At 40.4% G+C, this 21,168-nt stretch overlaps 1 protein-coding gene across 1 annotated transcript in view; it reads left to right on the top strand.

Annotated features, from left to right (window-relative positions):
• Window positions 1–20,298, top strand: part of EMILIN2 (elastin microfibril interfacer 2) — a 93,662-nt gene extending 73,364 nt beyond the window's left edge. Inside the window, exon 9 of the mRNA XM_082259553.1 lies at window positions 19,240–20,298. Coding sequence (XP_082115679.1) covers window positions 19,240–19,577 — 338 coding nt within the window. The 3' untranslated portion in view covers window positions 19,578–20,298. The remainder of the gene's footprint in view (window positions 1–19,239) is intronic.
• The last annotated feature ends 870 nt before the right edge of the window (window positions 20,299–21,168 follow it).

The raw sequence follows: 21,168 nt of genomic DNA, 5'->3' as shown, positions 1-21,168 counted from the left end.
GCAGTGCCATGGTTGGGATTTGAACCAACGACCCTAGTGCTGCTTGCAGAAGTGCTAATCACTTAGCCATGGTGCTGCCCCATTTATAATTGTTTTTATGGGTTTGGATGGAATAGGGTAGGGTTAGAAGGTGTGTCAGATGGACTGCTATCCAAGGCTTCATCTATTTTCTGGGCCCACCCTTTTACCAGACAGGAAGTGAGGGAAAATCTGCAACAGGGAAATAAACAACAATAAAAAGTTGACAGGATTTCTAGTAGGGATGCACCGAAATGAAATTCTTGGCCTAAGCCGAATAATAATGAAATGCTTGGCCGAAGGCCGAATACCGAACGCGGTGTTTCACATTTTTTAGCATAAAATATGCCCATTATCGTGCCCCTTAACATAAAATATGCCCATCAGAGTGCCCCTTAACATAAAATATGCTCATCAGAGTGCCCCTTAACATAAAATATGCTCATCAGCATGTCCCTTAGCATAAAATAAGGGGCACGCTGATGGGCACATTTTATGTTAGGGGGCACTCTGATGGGCACATTTTAGGTTAGGGGGCACGCTGATGGGCACATTTTATGTTAGGGGGCACTCTGATGGGCAAAACAAAACATTTAAATCAGCGTTGCTCTTAACATAAAATATGCCCATTAGCGTGCCCCTTAACATAAAATATGCTCATCAGAGTGCCCCTTAACATAAAATATGCTCATCAGAGTGCCCCTTAACATAAAATATGCTCATCAGCATGTCCCTTAGCATAAAATAAGGGGCACGCTGATGGCCACATTTTATGTCAAGGGAGCACTCTGTTGGGCACATTTTTTTTCTTTTTTTTTTTAAGGGGCACTTTATAGGGCACTCTAATGTAATGAGCATGGCAAGTGGCAACAACATATGGCAGTCTGCACACTAATGCTTGTGCAGCTACCGTATTCTCCCCCAAATGTGCTCAGCTCCACATACCTGAACTGCAGCCAGGTCGGAGCCAAAAGCCGCGAACAGGGGGGCGGGGCGTGCACATAGTGTCACGCTCGCTGGACCTAGTGTGAAGGAGCCGCAGTCAGGAGCAGGGGGCGGGACGCGCGCGTGACGTCACACCCCCTACTCGCGGCCGGACAGGACACCGGCGGCGTGTGAGAAGGGAGCCGGGAGCCGCAATGAGGAAGGGGAGCGGTCCGGGCAGAAGCTGACATTGTTCGGCACAAAATTATTCAGCCTTTTGACTTATTCGGCCGAACACCGAAAGTGCTATTTTCTCTATTTTCGGCCGAATAATGTTCGGCCGCCGAATATTCGGTGCATCCCTAATTTCTAGCATTCCCATTTAATTACAAAAAAAATCCTTTACTTTTTACATTTGTTTGCTATATCTGAGGTTGTACAAGTGTGGTTTAGCTGTTATTTTACTTAGATGCATTTTATTTCCTAGAAAGCCATATAGTTTCCAGGTGAAACCTATGAAATGGTAAAGCTATTTCTTATTGTGGTATATTTTATTGACTCTAAGGCTTGTTATCCATTACAAGTTTCCCTCCTTGTGTAGTTCAACATCAATCCTAACTAGCCTTGGAGTTCTAGTAGCCAGAGAACACATGTAGCCTTTATTGTCACATTTATGGAACACATTAAGTCTAAGGTATCTGCCACATGTCTTTAATGACAACAACATGCAGCATGTGAGTGGTTACGGGCTGCAGATAATCCTAACCATGGGTCGGCATGCATTCATGTGTGTTTAGAGGTGATATGTATTATATGGTCTGTGTACATATATAAGTATCTAATGGAAAAAGCATTTTAACGGGGAAGAGTCTTGCATGCACATCCTGCAGTGTGAAGGGAATGTAAAATCTCTAATGGATAATGGAAGTTGTAACTTCACTAGCAGAACAAATAGCCAACCCTTGCCTGTGTGTTACCATAGGGGCCAATCAGTGGGAGTATTTTCCTATGCAGTCCATGAGAGACTAAGAAGTTTAAAAAAAAAAAAAAAGTATAAGTCATTCTTACCTCATCTGGTGATGGTGGGAGTTTACCATGCTGGAACACTTAAGATATTTGAGCATGAGTCATTGATTATACCACTGCATTCCATCTGACTCTGCCGATATACAGTATGTATTACTTGTCCTTTTTATTAATTTAGATTAGTGAATAAATGTAAATGACTCTTCTGTGGAAGAAAAAACAGCACTGACAGTTGGAGGTTAAAAAATAACACATGTTCTTATTTATTAAATAAAGTGCAATGTGCAGATATGATGTACAATGGCCTTTATTCCATAGCAACACATTAGAAACTATCTCTTAAACTAGATTTGTACTCTCTTAACTTTATTAACATAATCTTAAATCCCATGTGATAATGCTTTGACTTGGCAATAGACTCATGTACATATTGCCAATCTATGGGGGACAGGTGAGGGTTTCTTTTGCACCCTATACCCCAAAGTACTTATTTTTTTCTCAGGCAGAAGTATTGGATTGGGGCAGCAGATAAGCATTGTATAGGTAGATGTAGGCACATTTGGGGGCTTGCTACCAAGTTTCGGGGTACTGTACGTTAATAAATGGAGTACAGGTTTACTGTAGTTGATTAGACTACAGTAAACTGAAATCTGGTCACTGTACATTGCATCAGTGTTTATTGCACATGTAAACTTGGAGCGCTGTTCAAAGCTGGAGGATAACGGATGTCCCTACCCATATTCAGAAAGTGGAAGTGGCTGTAAGGCACTGATTCAAAAGTGTGGGCATACGTGGGATAAAATGTCAGGGACGTAGCTGGAGCAACGCTGGCTGAGGCCATATTCAGCCATATCCACATCTGAAGCACTGGGTCGGTTTGATCAGTGTTTTTTGCACCACTTTATTGTAACGCTCCTGCGTTTTTGTAGTAGGCTGGATTTGCAGCTGCAGAATCTCCACTCAGTAGTCATGTAGAGTTGTGTTGAATAACCAGATCCAACTCTCCAGACTCATCACTGTGGGCCTGTCAGCTTAGCATACAGATATACACACTCAATAAGATTTTCCTGGAGTGATAGGATGTATATGATAGTATGAAGATGATGTGCTGAAGGGACAGGTGTGAACAGTGACAGAGATGGTAAGCACTTGATAGAAATGTTCAGGAGAGTATTAGATGGTATTAGGTAGAATGCAGATAGGTTAGTAATCGAGTATGGTAACAGGTGGTAAGGACAGCAGATGACAAATACAGGATAGACTAACCCAGTGCAAGGATAGATGGTAGTAGACTCAAGAGCTAGCAATCTATGTAATAGTGCAGATGATAGAATTAGTATGCATAGATAGTAACAGTCCTTAATGTGCAGAGGTAGATAGTGTAAGTAAGGTTATGGAGGATTCCCCTGTGGGGTACTTATCACTAGTAAGGTTAGTAGTAGAAGGGTCCAGTAGTGAGGGAGTGATCCAGTAGCGAGATACAGGGATCAGTAGCGAGGTTCCGGTCTGTTCCAAGTAAAAGAGAATAGCTGGAGGTTCCGGTAGAAAGACAAGCTTGTAAGCATGTGGACACACAGGCAGGGACGGGCACAGGGATAGAGAGTGAAAGCAGTAAGCCAAGAGTGATCCGGTAGCGAGATACGGGATCAGTAATGAAACTAGTTCAGGTAGCGAGATACAGGAGCGAGTGACATCAAGTATGGCTGATCTGCAGACGGCTTGAACGAACTAACCATGCGGTTAGAACGAACAACGTGAGAGAGAACGCCGGCGGTTGAAATAGCCGCTCTGCGGCGCTCGGGGATGACGTCATCCGTCTTAAAGGTGTATGCGTACCACCTAATTAGAAAGGTGGGACGCATATTGAAAGAAAATGGAAAATAAGGGTACCAGAGGTACCAGAATCTTACATTTATTTAATAAACTTAACATTAGTGGTCAAGTTACTAATATTGCAGGATTCCGAAACCATTTTGTGAGGCACTGATCCAGAAAATGCATGCAGATTGGGAGTTCCGGTTTTGGATTTCTAAACTTGTATGTTCTTACACTATGACAGTATATGAAAAGTCATGGACAGCCAAACAACTAGAAATCTTGGAAGGAGGTCTGAAATGGTAGTCTTTGTATTTCTCTCTCTACAGGTTTACTTTAAAGGAGAAGTATGACCAAAGCTCTTTTAGCCATACTTCTCCTGTAGGTCAAAGGAGTTCACTTAGTTCTGACTCCTGGCTGAAGCCCGCTGTTGGCTGATATCACAGAGCTGGTCAAGGTTCTGCCGAGATACCGACAATAATGTTGGGATCTGCCCAGGTGCCTGACCAGCAGCTAGCTCATGGATACAAGGAAGCTGCTTGCTGTGGGGGCACTCAACAGGAGGAAGGGGCCAGGAGCATGAAAGAGAGACCCGAGAAGAAGAGGATCTGGGCTGCCCTGTGCAAAACCACTGCACAGAGTAGGTAAGCATAACATGTTTATTTTATTAGAAAAATAAAAACAGCCTATGCCAGCCGCCATCCCCACAGTCCGGTGTGCCAGTAAGTGTTGGAGAGGCAGAGCAGAGAGCAGTGACTGACAGTCACCCTAACTGTGCTCAGAGTGGACCCAGGAACAAAGCAATTAACTGATTACTCAGTTCTTGGTGTAGAGGCGGCGGGGACAGATGCAGCATCGGTTCGATGCTGTATCTACATGGGTGAGTATAATTGTTTATTTTTATTCTTTTAATCCCACACCTCTCTTTTAAATTGAATCTATGGCCAGGCTATGGACATTCAGATATTTCCGTATTTTTAACAGTAAACAGGAATCAACTTTAAAACATGTTCTCATTGACATATGTAGCTGCAGGCTCTATGGAGAAATGTATCCTCAAAATTTCTCACCAGAAACATTCAAGTTATTCTCACACCACCGGACAGCTTCTATTGTTCCCCCCTCCCAGCAGTGACACTGCTGCCATCTCTAATGTAAACACACAACAGAAGCTCTAAAGGGAAGGGGGGGGGGGGTCAAGGGAAGTTTAGCTGCCGAAAGAGAGTTTTCATTGATGCTGCTGTGAACTTTGAACTCTTTTACAGTATCTGCAGTTACAGTGGTCAGGGAAGGCAAGTTCTAAAACTCATTTATTGAATTCTCAGACAGCCTGGATACTCTTTTAAGTGAATCATTTAGATCTTTTTTATGTTCATTAAAATATATTATGGATTGAATTGTCTGTGGCTAGGTCAGAAAGAACGAGCAGCAATAGTCATTAGTTCCCCATTTGAAGGGAACACTACAATTGTAAAAATATATTAGTGTGAAAAAACACATCACTGATCCATGTGCATTATGCCTTTGGCTGGTAGTTTTTGGTTATGTGTTTGGATTTGTTTTGCAGCCAGGTACTTGTAATTTTGTTATTTGGTGGTCAGAGATGTTGGCTGGCTATTGCACCTCTTTCACCACCACTGCCACCCAGCAGTAGTAGCACATTATTAATGCGATTGTTTTTGTTTGTTTAGTAGATAAAGGTTAAAGCAGCAAAAAAATAGAATTGTTAAGAGTTGGGTCATATCACCGGATTCCTTGTGTAGGAGACACTGCTCCTGCTGTATGTGAACTGTAAGCTAGGGGAAACTAAAGTGGTTAGAGGAACTGCTCAGTCTTTTATTTAGGAAAAGAAGTCAGAAACCTGTACGCTTTTTTTAACAGCATTAGGCAGGACAAATGGCAAGCTTCACATGTAAGATATTGGATCATATTGCAACCAATTAAAAAATATCTGGTAAAGTGTATGACTGGGCACAATAAAAAAACACATATTCAGATGATTGACTTCCAGTGGGCTTCTTCCTAACTTCTTGTGTGATATGGATTTGCTACACGGAAATCACAAGCAATGTTATCAACTCTGCATTGTTCTCTCCTAGTGTTCTACAAAACACCTCCCCCTTTTGTTATGGAGATACGGAATGGGGAGAGATGTTTTGTAGTCACACAGAAAAGGGAAAGCTTCCACAGGGGACATCCAAAATGACAACTCCCTATACTGTGATACCTCCTCTCCCTTGCTGCTGTCCTAGTTATTAAAGGAGAAGTATGAATATTTATACATCAAGAAGGTGCCAACCTCTATTAATACTGTAAACCAATCAATCACTGCTGCCCCTTTAAGTGCAGTTCACACAAAAAATAAATGCCTAGTAAAGTAAGGCGCTGTTATTGGCAACACATGTTATATCCTACTATGTGCTCCCCAAAACAATTTCCTATAGATACTAATTGAAATACCAAAAAGATCATATATACTTCATGCCAGCATACCTATTACTATTATTATTATAATCAATGCAAAAAATGTGAAATATAAAAAACGTATTCCTTAACACAAATGATTTTAAATATTTATACATCCAATAGTTGTGACCTCAATTGTGAAAGTGTGTAACACCATTGCAGGTCGGGCATATGCCAGCGATTTCACAATTGAGGTCACGACTATGGGATGTATAAATGTTTAAAATCATTTGTGTTAAGGAATTTTAACACAAATGATTTTTTAATTTTTTATATTTCACATTTTTGCATTGATTATAATAATAATAGGTATGCTGGCATAAGGTATATATAATCTTTCTGGTATTTCAATTAGAATCTATGGGAAATTTTTTTGGGAGCACATAGTAAGATATAACATGTTTTTGCCAATAACAGTGCCTTACTTTACTAGACATTTAAAGGAGAAGTATGGCAGTTCAAAAAACAAACACACATACTTCCCTCCATTCTGCAGCATTGGTGTGGTGCTGCAGCTGTCCCACATTGGCTGTGAGACTGAGAACCGAGCTATCACGCAACTGCAGATTGCTCCGCTTTCCGTCTTCCACTCCAGGATTTATGGGAACATCGGACAGGAGAGGGGCGGGCGCAGCTGGCTCTGGCTCTCAGCCATGCACTGAGAGCCAGGGACAGCTGTTAATCAGGCAGCCTGGTGGATCCCGACAATATTGACAGAATCTTTCCAGAGCCTGGAGCTGCTCTGCCCTTTCAACTAATAGCAGAAATAGCCAACTATTAGCTGACTCTGGGTCACAAGAGAGCAAATGTAAGTGCACTCCTGTGACCCACAAGAGAAGTATGATCAAAAAAGTTTGGGCCATACTTCTCTTTTAAAGCAGAAGTAAATCCTGAAAAAAAAATTAAAATCTGGCCCCTGCAAGGTAAAGGCATGATGTGCTAATATGCATCGCATACTAGCATGCTATGAAAGACTTACCTGTAAAATGAAGCCCTCCAGCCGTACTCTGTCACTGTTGACAGGGCTTCCATCTTTACTCAGCCTTCCTTCTAAGTTCACAGGCCTTGGTTGTTTAAATGACCGAGCTGCAATGATGTTACTCCCGTGCATGTGCACAGGAGCCACAATCATTGCACAGCGATCTGAAGGGACAACATACTTGGTATGCTGTCACTTTAAGAGCACAGTGCTCATGCATTGGCTGCAAAACATGTGAATATCTTCTTAACCTTGAAAATTTAGAAGATATAATTTTACCTACAGGTAAGCTTTATTTTAAACGTTCCTGTAGGTAAAAGTTGCAAAGTGGAGTTTACTATCACTTTAAGCATACAGTTTCTATTGGCAGGACACTTCTGTAAATTAAGATTGCTACAGCTCAAAAAACCAGAAGGAGCCATACAGTGCATCCAGAAAGTATTCACAGCGCTTCATTTTTTCCACATTTTGTTATGTTACAGCCTTTTTCCAAAATTGATTAAATTCATTATTTTCCTCATAATTCTACAAACAATACCCCATAATGACAATGCGAAAGAAGTGTGTTTGAAATCTTTGTAAATTTATTTAAAAATAAATGAATAAATAAAAAAATTCTCATGTACAATAGTATTCACAGCCTTTACTGTGACACTCAGAATTTAGCTCAGGTGCATCCTGTTTCCACTGATCCTCCTTGACACGTTTCTACAACTTATTGGAGTCCACCTGTGGTAAATTCAGTTGATTGGACATGATTGGAAAGGCACACACCTGTCTATAAAAGATCCAACAGTTAACAGTGCATGTCAGAGCACAAACCAAGCCATGAAGTCCAAGGAATCATCTGTAGACCTCCAAGACAGGATTGTATCAAGGCCCAAATCTGGGGAAGGGTACAGAAAAATGTCTGCAGCATTGAAGGTCCCAATGAACACAGTGGCCTCCATCATCCCTAAATGGAAGAAGGTTGGAACCACCAGGACTCTTCCTAGAGCGGGCCATCCGGCCAAACTTAGTGATCGGGGGAGAAAGAGCACTAGTTAGGGAGGTGATTAAGAACCCAATCGTCTATCTGACAAAGCTTTAGCGTTTCTCTATGGAGAGAGGAGAACCTTCCAGAAGAACAACATCTCTGCAGCTCTCCACCAATCAGGTCTGAATGTTAGAGTGGCCAGACGGAAGCCACTCCTCAGTAAAATGCACATGACAGGCCACCTGAAGTTTGCCAAAAGGCACCTGAAGGACTATCAGACCATGAGAAACAAAATTCTCTGGTCTGATGAAACAATAATGGAACTCTTTGGCCTGAATGGCAAGCATCATGTCTGGAGGAAACCAGGCAACGCTCATAACCTGGCCAATACCATCCCTACAGTGAAGCATGGTGGTGGCAGCATCATGCTGTGAGGGATGTTTTTCAGTGGCAGGAACTGGGAGACTAGGCAGGATTGAGGGAAAGATGAATGCAGCAATGTACAGAGACATCCTTGATGAAAACCTGCTCCAGAGTGCTCTGGATCTCAGACTTGGGCAAAGGTTCATCTTGCAACAGGACAATGACCCTAAGCACACAGCCAAGATAACAATGAAGTGCCTACGGGACAACTCTGTGAATGTCCTTGAGTGGCCCAGCCAGAGCCCAGACTTGAACCCGATTGAACATCTCTGGAGACATCTGAAAATGGCTGTGCACCATCGTTCCCCAGCTTGAGAAGTCATGCAAAGAAGAATGGGAGAAACTGACTAAAAATAGGTGTGCCAAGCTTGTAGCATCTTTCTCATAAAGACTTGAGGCTGTAATTGGTGCCAAAGGTGCTTCAACAAAGTATTAAGCAGCATCTGTGAATACTTATGTACAAGGGATTTTTTTGGGGTTTTTTTATTTATTTTTTTTTTAAATTTGCAAAGATTTCAAATAAACTTCTTTCACATTGTTAATATGGGGTATTATTTGTAGAATTTTGAGGAAAATAATGAATTTAATCCATTTTGGAATAAGGCTGTAACATAACAAAATGTGGAATAAAGTGAAGTGCTGTGAATATTTTCCGGATGCATTGTAGCTGTAGATTGGAAACTAGGGATGGGTTCAGGCGTGTTCGGATCCTAGTCCCAACCCACCTGAGCAATCCTGGTAGGAAACCGTCACTGCACACCACCAATCATAGGCAGCCAAGTCAGGGCATATCTATGTGTTACTGTAGGCTGGGAAATGCCTGTCTATGATTGACGATGTGCAGTGAGGGCTTCCTGGCGGGATTGCTCAGGTGGGTTGGGACTATGATCCGAACACGCCTGAGCCTATCCCTATTGGTAACTTTATTGAGATAAGGGGAACAGCTTCTAAAGAATGGCAATGGATGGAAGATCAGAGGCACTTTGGTATTCCCTGTATCTATACCAGTGGTATGCAGAACTGTCTGCATGAGCCTCAAAGAAGCCTTTCCAGATACTAAAGGGCTTCTAGGGCTTGCTTGTTTATAAGCTGCTTGTTTGAGGGCTGTCATTTTCATCCTTCTGTTCCAGGTAACTGACCTGTGTATGTATTTTTGGTGTTTTAAAAAAAAAAAGAGAATGACAACCCTGGAACATGCACCTTCAAAAACAGTTGATGGCAGCCTCCATACTTTCTGAATTGGGTCCCTTGAATATGGCTATATACAGTACAGAGAATGTGTCAGATATGCATGAACAATTTGTCTTACCATGGTAATTGATTAGGATGGTGGAGCAGTGAGAGAAAGCCCAGGTGCCAGGAAAATCAATAATTTTCTAATCTGCTTGATCATTGTGTTTAACAAGAATTCCTGTTCATGCTTATTGTGTGCCACCCCATAGACATTGGATCATTGCCTGATTGGCCAAACAAATCAAGATTGTGAGACTGTCATATAATATCTTTGGGCACCTTAAATATATGAGCACGCAGATGTCTTTTAGATTCATCTTTCTCTGTCGTTTTGCAAACCAAGATTGTAAAGTGAGTCAACATGCATAATATAGAACAAGACTGCATAGAAAGGCCCAACTAAAACAAGTAAAGCATGAGATAAAAGCTATGTCTTTTTCTCAGTCATTCCTCTGTTCATTTTAGTATAACTGTGGTCACAGCTGTCAAGAGAACATTCTAGACACATTTATACTAATATACTATTCATAAGTTCAAACACGCAAGCAAACCATGTGAGAGCCTGCCATCTTTAAAATATGCAACACAGTATTGAAAGAGCGGTCACAAGATAAGACTCTAGACTTTCAATGAATTAAATCTTTGTATTGTAGAAGTGATGAAACCTCTAACAGTTACATGGATTGCAAAGATATGTGTGTTACTGATCTAGAGAGATACTCTCAAAACAGCAACCAGTACATTTCTGGTTGTCTACATTTTTTGGTGAATCTGTGCTTTTCCATGCCCTTTATAGCAGTGTTTCTCAACTTTTTTTTAATCAAGGTACCCTTTAAAATTATGGACAATCTCAAGGCACCCTTTAAAATGATGTAAAGCTCTCAAGGCAACCCATTCTAAAATGTAAAAATTGATTCTAATAGTTGTACATATTCTGGCAGCATCGACACTAGTAGGACACCCAACATTAGAGGTGATTTATTCTCCAAAGCAAATACACTTTTGCACACTGATACCGACTAGCAGAGATTGGGCTCAGGCATGTTCGGGATCCTGGTCCCAACTCACGTGCCCAATCCCGCCAGGAAGCCGACACTGCACACCACTAATAACAGGCAGTGAGACATTTCCCAATCTGTGCTGCTGCGGACCAGGAAATGTGTGACTGCCTGTCATTAGCAGTGTGCAGTGTCGGCTTCCTGGCGGGATCGGGCAGGTGGGTTGGGACTAGGATCCCAAGCCCACTTCTACTGACTACTATTCCAGTATTTCTCCTCTCCCTCAGTTTCTTTCCATCACTCAGCTAATGTGACCCCGGTGTTGAAGGAGAGGGGCAGGGGAGGGTCAAACAAGGATGCTGTGCAGATGATAAACACCCTTCTTATAAACACTGACAACGTCACTGGTTGTTAGGACGCCGGTGGCTGGAAGGTTGAAATGGTGCACTATAAAAACTTGTGGCTTTTTGTAACTAAAAGGCAGGCTTGATCCACCTGCTGGCTTGTATACATTTTTGGGCAATTTTTAGGCATTTTCCCAAGACACCCCTGAAGGAACCTCAAGGCACCCTGGTTGAAAAAGGCTGCTTTATAGATACATACAGTTGTTCAATTCAGTTGCTGGAAGTAGGAAAAAACTATGTAAGGTGTGAGTTGCCAGAGTTGTAGCTTACACAATGCTATGGACTCTGTGTGACAGCCCTGTTTGTCCCAGCGCACAAAGTGAGTCACATGCTCCTCCATACCTAAAAGTACTGGCTATTTCAATTGCCTCTTGTCAGTTGTCACTTAATGTAGCAGTCTTGAAGAAAAGGTAAGTATAATGTTGCTTGGGAATGAGCAAGTCTAGGGAAGCTTTTGAGTAACCACAGGCCTGCAACAATAAGACTTGTGGCAATTTTTTTACTATTTTTGACTAATTCCTTATTTTTCCCACTTAGAGTGATAACAGTGGGTTCTGCTGTCAAAGAAATGGGATGCTTTTATAAAGGATGGATTTAGGTAGACTATCATTTATCCATTGTGCATAGCTTCGAATGTTTTGAGATGGGAATGAGGGACACCTATTACCAAAAGTATGTAGACCTAGGACACACACCCCTGCCACATCCCCTTGAGGAGAATGATACAAAAACATGATTAGTTAAGCCAAGGGTCTTAAAACTATGGCCTTCCAGTTGTTCAGGAACTACAATTCCCATCATGCCTAGTCATGGCTGTGAATGTCAAAGTTTTACAATGCCTCATGGGATGTGTAGTTCCGCAAACAGCTAGAGGGTCATAGTTTGAGGATCCCTGAGTTAAACCCACAAGTGCTTTATTTTACCACTACTATTCCTTTATACTGGCTTTTGAAATTTACAAATGCAGCAATTTAGAAATTGGATGAAAGGTTTAGCACCAGGAAACACTTTTTGAAAAATAAAAGTGCATTTTATATACAATTATATAGATCAGACCAAAATGAGGGACAAACAAGGGGAACAGGGGGACTTTGTCCCAAATCAGGGGCAGTTCCTCAAAATCAGGGACAGTTGGGAGCTATGATTGCGTAGCGGTTGCAGCTCTGGTGTTGCCTCTATGGCAGGCCATGGATGGTGAGATTTTCTTTCATGCAACACGACCAGACAGTATTGATGGGGGAAACCCTCCCACAGAGCTATTGTATTCTCCCGGCGGGTAGCGGGGGGTTACAGGGAGCCGTCCCTTCTGGGAGAACACCATGATTATTGCTAGCCGCTGGCAATAATCGCATTGCAAAAATCCGACATGTTGGATGTACCCAAGTCAATTGGGTACATTCAGCCTGCCCATAGATGGTTTGAATCTCGGGCGTTCCCTGCTGAACCAGCCGAGATTTGAACCATCCATGGCCTAAATACAGGTATATCTGGTGTCCACATATAAGTAAAGAAACTACAGATCACCATTTAGGTCTACCTTATGTTGTATGGCCAGTTATATCTCCTTCTTTAAAACCAATGGCTTTTTGTTTTAATCTATGCCTGCATTAGAAGACCTGCATACCTGCTGCTAGTACAGTATTCAAATGTATGCATATAACATTTCTCCCAACACTTTATCAATGACCTATCTACCTGTTAGCGTATTTCACTACACTTATCTATGATTTCAGGCTTATCCAGCCAAGTTTTACAAATAATTCCAATATCTAGTACTATCATCTTATATACAGTACATTTTCTCTTGCATCCATAAAATATTATGCAGGGATTTTCCACACATGAATAAAACATCCATAATGAAGAAAACAGATATTGCAATGCTTAAATGTATTCCAAATGTATAGTTAAAATAGTTAATAAAGTATTATAGGTTCTGGCATTATCCAATAGAAAATGCAGAACACAAAAGTCTTAGTGAATTTTTGTGCGTCTGGTTTGGAATTTTTCTTTCATAGATTGTTTAACCTGAGAGTCCTGCTCTTGTTTTAAAAGGGGCATAATAGTCTTTATAATGCTTTTTATAAATACATTTGAAAGAGATCAATTTAATCACTTGTGGACTAAAAGGTTTTACCCCCTCAATGACCAAGCCATTTTTTGCTATACGGCACTGCATTACTTTAAATGACAATTGCGGGGTCGTGCGACGCTGTACCCAAGAAAAATTTATGTCCTTTTTTTGGTGGTATTTTGATCACCGCTATAAACAAAAAAAAAACGACAATTCTGAAAAAAATAAATAAATAAAATTTATTTATTTTAGGCCAATATGTATTTTGCCACATATTGTTGGTAAAAAAATCCCAAAAAGTGTATATTGATTGGTTTGCGCAAAAGTTATCGCGTCTACAAATTAGGGGATAGATTTATGGCATTTTTATTTATTTTATTTTTTACCAGTAATGGCGGCAAATAGCGAATTTTTATCAAGACTGCGACACCTAATTGACACTTTTGACACTTTTGAGGGGACCAGTGACATTACTAAAGTAATCAGTGCTAAAAATATGCACTGTTACTGTACTAATGACACTGGCAGAGAAGGGGTTAACACCAGGGGCGATCAAAGGGTTAAGTATGTCCCTAGGGGGTGCTTTCTAACTGTGCGGGGGATGGTCGGCAAGTGGTTAAAGCCCATGCATAACCAAAATATTCTTTAGGCTTTGGATAGGGTGGGGTTAGTAATTCTGTCAAGTTTTAAAGCTGTCTGTATCTCCACTGGTAAGATTTTCCCCTCTTCCCGTTCAATCTGAACATGGAGACAGAAGTGAGAGGAAAAGTGTATTTTAGAGGGGGAAAAGACAGCAAAAAACAGATGGTAGCAAGGAAAAGAACTCGTTTTCATGACCATCTGTGTCTCTAATGTGGAGATGTCCTTTAAAGCGACTGCTGTCAGACTCCTTATCCTTATTGACAAATCCGTGCTCCTGGCCAATGATTCAAAGTTTTGACATAAGGGGCTCATCTTGGCAGCCACACAACTACTTGTTTTAGAAAGTTGTGACCCAGAGTCAGTTCACAACAGGCTATTGACATCTGACAGGGCAGAGCTTGATCAAGATGAGAAAGGATCCCGACAATATCTTTGACACCTGTAGGTATTAACCTGTAGATGCCTGCTCTTCATACTTGTGAGCAGATTATTTTGGGTTGTTAAAGTGACAGGTTTCAAGTTCTGTATTTAAAGTAATTCTAAAGGTTGAAAATAAAAATAAATAAATAAATAATGGTACACTTATCTGCTCTATGCAATGGGTTTGCACACAGAGCAGCCCTGATCCCCTTCTTTGTGGATCCTCTGCGGGGAAACCTGGCTCTGCCCCCCCCCCTTTCCCCGCTGAGTGCATCCAATAGCAAGCCTCCTACTCTGGGGTCACTCGAGCAGGCTCGCTCCCAAGCCACACTCCTGTGAATGGACATTGTTCATTTAAACACAGAGCATGGCTCGGCCCCGCCCCCACACTCTCCTCATTATCTCACTGCCTGTGATTGACAGCAACAGTAGCCAATGGCTCCCACTGCTGTGTGAGCCAATGAGGAAAGAGAGACATAGGATAGCTGCTGCTCTCATGCAGATTGCTGGATTAAGAGGAGGCCTAGGTGAGTGTAAGAAGTAGCTGGGGGGGGGGGGGGGGGCTTACACCAGAAGCTTTGTTTACCTCAATGCATATAATGCAGTAAAGGTAAAAAACCTTCTGCCTTTAGAACCACTTTAAATCATACTTGTGTTTTGTTCTATCAGCATTCTTGAGACTGTAATACTGTAAACCACTCCACCTAAAAACTGTATGCCACAATGTTGGCCATAATCAGTTATATGGGTCACCTAAAGAGCACCCCACACAATACCGTTTGGAAACATTCCTGCTGTCTTCCATGATCACATATGGACTTTATAAAGTCGATTTGGCAAAGATAACATCTGTAAACTATTTGGAAGTCCTCCTAAAACACAGTGATTTGATGATTCATCATTTAATGTATTTGGAAACTTCAATTAAAACCATGATTTAATATAAATATGTAGGCCTTACCTGACCTGGATTTTACAAAATAGTAACCCCTTCTAGCTCTTGGGAATAGCTCCACTTTTGAAGCCTTTCCTGATTTTTATTAACCGTTTTGTTGAACTAGCTTTATGTAAAAAAAAAGGTACCAATAGTATACTGTATATTTATAAAACCTGTAACTTTGCTGTTTTTGCTGGTCCTGTGTTTATTACCCATTTAGGTTCACATAAGTATCATAATATCAGGCAGTAGTTCTTTTATGAAGTTAGTGAATAGAAAGTTTATGGGATATAACAGAATGCAGCACCATACCTTTCTAGAATACCATCTTTATCTCACATATTTCCACTTTTGGGAATCCTTCTGAAACATTTGTATTTATTTTTGAATGCTATAGCACACACGTGTCAAACACAAGGCCCGGGGGCCGAATGAGGCCCTCCAGGCCATTTCTTGTGGCCCTCGCACTTCTCCTGCGGCTTCACCCCTAGCTTCTTCCTGACAGTAGCACAAAGTAAGGGGGTGCACTGTGATGTAAGGGAGGGTGGAGCACTCTTGACTTCTGATGGTGGGGGGGCTCTAGACATTTGATGTAAGGGGGGGAGGGGTGCTCTAGACATCTGCTTATAAGTATTATGAGAATACTACGATTCTATGCCAGTTGAAAAGGAGGGTCGCACACTACTGGTATCATCCACAAGAAACTTTATTGGAGACTTCAGACAGAACATCATGGCAGAACCATGTTCTCTGAGCAGTCTCCAGTAAAGTTACTTGTGGTTGATACCAGCGGTGTGCGACCCTCCTTTTCAGACTTGCAGTAGATACATTTATAAAGTCTTACAGATACAACCGGCCCTTTGAGGGCAACCATAATGCTGATGCGGCCCGTGATGAATTTGAGTTTGACATCCCTGCTATAGCAGATTTATTTTATATAAGATGTAAATGTACAAAAATTAAAGTATTTTGATTTAGCAGGTTTTTTTAAAATCATTTTGAGTGCTGAAAATATATAGGTAAATATATTGTATGAGGTAATATATCTTAAATCAGGTTCTTACCGCAAGATAGCTGACCTAACAACTGTGAAAATGTTTTTGTTGCAGTTTGTTCGAAAATCTATGGCCTTCTTGGTATCCATACCATTTTCTCTTTCAGATTACTTTACTATTCTGACTTTCCCTGTTGCACACAATGTACAGTTAAAGTACTCAGTTTTCCATGGAAAACTAGCCAAAATTTCAGTCCTTCTAAAATGACCTGATAAAATTATGTGTAGTTAAATTCTATAATTTAGCCTTGTAAAATGTAGTGTTTTATTACTTTACCGCGGAATGGCTTTTATTCAGGAAAAATGATTCTTGGCATTTAGTCTTCTTTTATACTGTATATACCATAAGACATGAAATTAATACCAAGAGAAAGTGGAACAGCTTTCTTCCATCTAGATCTCAAACAGTTCTCTAGGAAAGAGTTAAATATTGTTCTCTCACTAATGAATTGGCTATTATGTATTTTACTTTCCTCAGCTTTTTAAAGCCCAGTTGAACTTAGCCTAAAAATAGGAAGAAGCTTTTAACATTATTCAAAAAGCTTCAATTGCCAAATTCCCAGCAACCCGTAGAACCGGCTGCATGGAAGTATTGCTCTTCTTTTTTTTTTATTTTTTTATTTATACCAAGTTATTTTCCAATTTATTTAAATATTATAGTGTTAGGTGTGTGTTCGGTCAACTGAAGAACTTGTAGTATTGTCTGTTATATGACCATTACTACTTTAAAGCGTAATTAAATCCAAAGAAAATATTTATTTTATTGCAGCTTACCACATCTCAGATGTAATAGCTGCATTCGATTTTTAAAGGGATTGTAAAGGCAGAAGGCTTTTTTATATTAATGCATTCTATGCATTAACATATAAAAAGCCTTCTGTGTGCAGCAGCTCCCCCCAGCCCCTCTAATACTTACCTGTGGTCCCTCTCCCCAGCAATGTCTACGAGTGTCTCAGCTGTCCGAGATTCTCTATCCTGATTGGCTGATGCAAAGCAGTTGGGCCATTGGTTGTTGCTGCTGTCAATCAAACTCAGCTAGCCAATCAGGAGAGGGTGGGCCGGGGCTCGTGTCTGAATGGACACAGGGAGCTGTGATTCGGCTTGGGTGCCCCCATAGCACGCTGCTTGCTGTGGGAGCACTCAACAGGAGGGAGGGGTAAGGAGAGCAGAAGAGGAACCTGAAAAGAGGAGGATCTGGGCTTCTCTGTGTAAATGCACTGAAACAGAGCAAGTAAATATAACATGTTTGTTATTTTTAGAGAAAAAAAAAAAAAAACGAGACTTCACAATCACTTTAAGGCTTTCTTCCTTCTATTTTCATCTGGCGATCCAGCCAATGTTGTCTTTCAAAAGAACAAGCTCTCTCCCAGATGTATCTGTTTACAGTATGATACAAACCATTTACCACTGGCAGGGGTTCTTACAATAATGAGCTTTTATTTATTTATGTAAAACCTTCATCTCAAAAGAAGAAAAAAATCTTTGCTTTAACTGATTATAAAGTGTTAGCTGAAGTTTGGCTTCATTTTGTAGTGTAATTAAATTCTTTAAAATATTTAAATACTTCCTGTGTTTATTTGTCTAGATTGGGGGGGGGGGGGGTGCACTCTAATACAGGAGGTGTGTTACTGGCCAGATTGTCAGGTAAAAACAGAGGGAAAAAAAGAAAACAAATGCAGCCCCAACATCTGATTGGTAAGCTGCAATATATTAAAGTTTTATGTTTAATACCACTTTAAGCAGTGGTGGATTAATTGTACCATGGCCCCCAGACTGTTTTCAGTTCATGAGCCCACTCACCAGTTCATTTGGATCTGATGGTCAGTATACCCAGACATTTGTGTTTTGCTTATGCCTTGAGTTTTTAAAGCATTTCTGCAGGATGTCAAAGGCAGTGTTTAAATTTGAATTAGCTTATATATGTAGTATTCTCGTTTCAAATTATTAATGTTTTTCTAGATAGTATTTACAAAGTGCTTTTCAGGTATAGAGTGTGCAAATGTATTGCGTATGACTGTTTGATCGTCATGAAAGAAATCTAAATTGAGACCAATACAAAGACTGCCATAACTGAACACCTGGAAAAAATCAAAGGGCTTGCCAAACTCAAATGGACTCACTATAAAGACTACGGAAGTGCAGAATTTTTTTTTTTATTATCATCCCAATGGTCCTTGTAGGAGTCTGAGGCCCTGAGCAACTGCCCATTCCTCTTTTTTTATACTTCATCATGGACCATAAGCTTTCCCTGCTTTGTGTATTCTAGGGCAATATACACTGAAACTACAGCCCCAGGTGCTACATAAAGTGTAGTTTACAATGTAGCTAATTTTATGGGGTTATTTTATCTTAATGTTATTGTCTTTAGATCCAAACATGGTAACTTTTACTAATGTTGTGTACAGTCCTCATGACTTTCATTATTTTCCCCATGACTAAGCCCCGTGGGTGGGGTGAAACGCATTGGGGGCATGGCCTGGACGGAGTCTAGGCTAACGCTGCCTCTACTCCTAACATGAGGGTTTTGTGTGATGTCCTCTGGAATTTTTTCCTTTCCTCATTGACTTTCTTTCATTCTGACCACTGTCTGCATGAAGTTTTTATGTTCTTCCTTAGTCTATTTCCTTATGTTTATTGTGGCAATTCAAAAATAAGTCTAAGTTGTCTTGTAGTCCTTAGGTCACATACCCCAATCTCCGTACTTTAAGATGATTAGACTTTAATTCTCGTATGAGTTACAAAATGAGTTCAGTGGTTCAATGCTTTTAGGAAAGTGCAGTGGAATGTTCTAGTGCTATGTAAAGGAAAGATGACTGTAATTTGGAATTAATTGCTGTGTTTTTACTGCAGGAATCTTCACAGCTCCCATTGAAGGTCGATATTTGGTCACTGCGGTCCTCACTCCAGAGCAGGAAAGTTACATAGAGGCTGTGCTGTCAGTGTCTAATGTCAGCGTGGCACAGTTGCATACATCTGGATACAGAAGAGAGCTTCTGGAATACAGCGACTTCAGACCGGGAAGACAAATTTGTGGTGGTGTAGGGACATTTAACCTTGTTCTGCATTTGAAGGCTGGAGATGAAGTCGCCATTGTCTTAACAGGAGGCAAGCTTGCCAGTTCAGACTCTGATGATATGTATTCTACATTTAGTGGTATCTTTTTATACCCATTTTCCTTTCAAAGATAGCTTTCTCCTCTCCAATGAAGAGACATTCAGAAAAGACATTCAATGCAAATGAATTTGAAGTGTTAATATATATTATTTGCAAATAAGTACTTATTTTGTGAGTGAATGTATAATATATGCTCTACCTTCTGGTATTCACATAGTTCTAAAAATGCTTTTACATTGCTTTCAAGTTTCAATGCCTTTTTATACAGCAAAATATTTTCTAAAAGGTTGTTCATAAATCAGCTTTGTCTACTGTTCCTAACTTTTCCATGTTTCGTTTTTACCACTGAAAATGTTCTTTTGCATGTTTTAGATTTTTTTACTGTCCTACTTTGGTATGCCAGGGTCCAGAAATATAATATTTAATATGGCTTTGCATGTTTTAGTTTGTCTATTTAAATGTGCTACTCTGGAAAAGAGTTATTTTTTACAAAAATAAATCTTCACAAAGGCTACATACAAAACTATGCATACCTCTGTTAAGTGCCTTATGTCACTGCAGGGTGTCATGAGAAGCTGTAGAACCTACTGAGTACTAAAAGGTAAATTACCTGTGTGTATGTCAAAAAATGCCAAGTTTATTTTCTTTATCATAATGGTTTGCACATGAAGCTGAAGTTCCATGAAATGGTGCTCTTGTTAAAGAGTGTTGAAATGTTTTTTTTATCGTAGCAACAGATATTTTGGTATGACCAAACATCATGTGCTTTCAAAAGGGATGTTTTATTAAAAAAATTGGGGGCTTCTATAAAATTCATGCATGGTGAAATCCAGAGAATGCCCATGATTAAGGATTTTTTTCTGAGGTACATGTCACTTTTCCAGGTTTTTATTCCGTTTTCTAAATGTGGAAGTAAGCTAAGCTGCTTAGTATATTTAAACAAATTGCCTCTTGAAGTGCTGTTCAGTTGAATCTGTACATTAAAGCTGAACTCCAGGCAAATGGCTAAATACTCAGATGGAATATATATGGCTGCTGTTTTATTTGCCACAGAATTTGTCTATCCAGTTCTGTGATTTACACAGTGTGCCAGACAACTCAGTTAGGTTGGTGACCTGACTTTTGTTTGTTAAAGTTAGAGCAGTACAGCTTGGTCACCTCCCTGCCCCCAGCCTGTGATTGGCCATGGAAGCAGCAGTAGCAAACTGATTAGCTCACCCCCCCCCCCCCCCCTGCGCTTTCCTCCTGTCAGAGTGTTCCTGTCAGTACATGTTCACTGCATGACTCCTAATTTTCTGCTAGCGCTGCCTCTCCAATTCCCAGTTAAAGTTCTACTGCACAGGAGATTACATGAGTTTACTTTAAATACTTACACTAGTTACTTTCAAAAATAAATATAATGGTTTATCCAGTGTAGTGCAAAAAGTGTTGAAGTGTTGTTTCTTAAAATATACTTGGAGTTCAGCTTTAAAGAAAATTTTTACTGAGAAAAATGTGTAAGCTTTTGTTGCTGAAATTGTTAATTACCAAGAGCATGGGTACGGAATCGAAACTCAGAGAGGTCAGTGAAAATTTTATCCAGTGGAGGTCTGATTCTAGTATTTGTGCGATGACTTAGATCCTTCATATTATAGCCCCCCTTCCCACTTATTTTACAGTCACATT

Source organism: Pelophylax lessonae (assembly GCF_965119305.1).
Source record: "Pelophylax lessonae genome assembly, chromosome: 5".
Classification (NCBI taxonomy): domain Eukaryota; kingdom Metazoa; phylum Chordata; class Amphibia; order Anura; family Ranidae; genus Pelophylax; species Pelophylax lessonae.
Note: the sequence above shows the minus strand (reverse complement) of the source record. Positions and strands in the feature narration are given on the sequence as shown.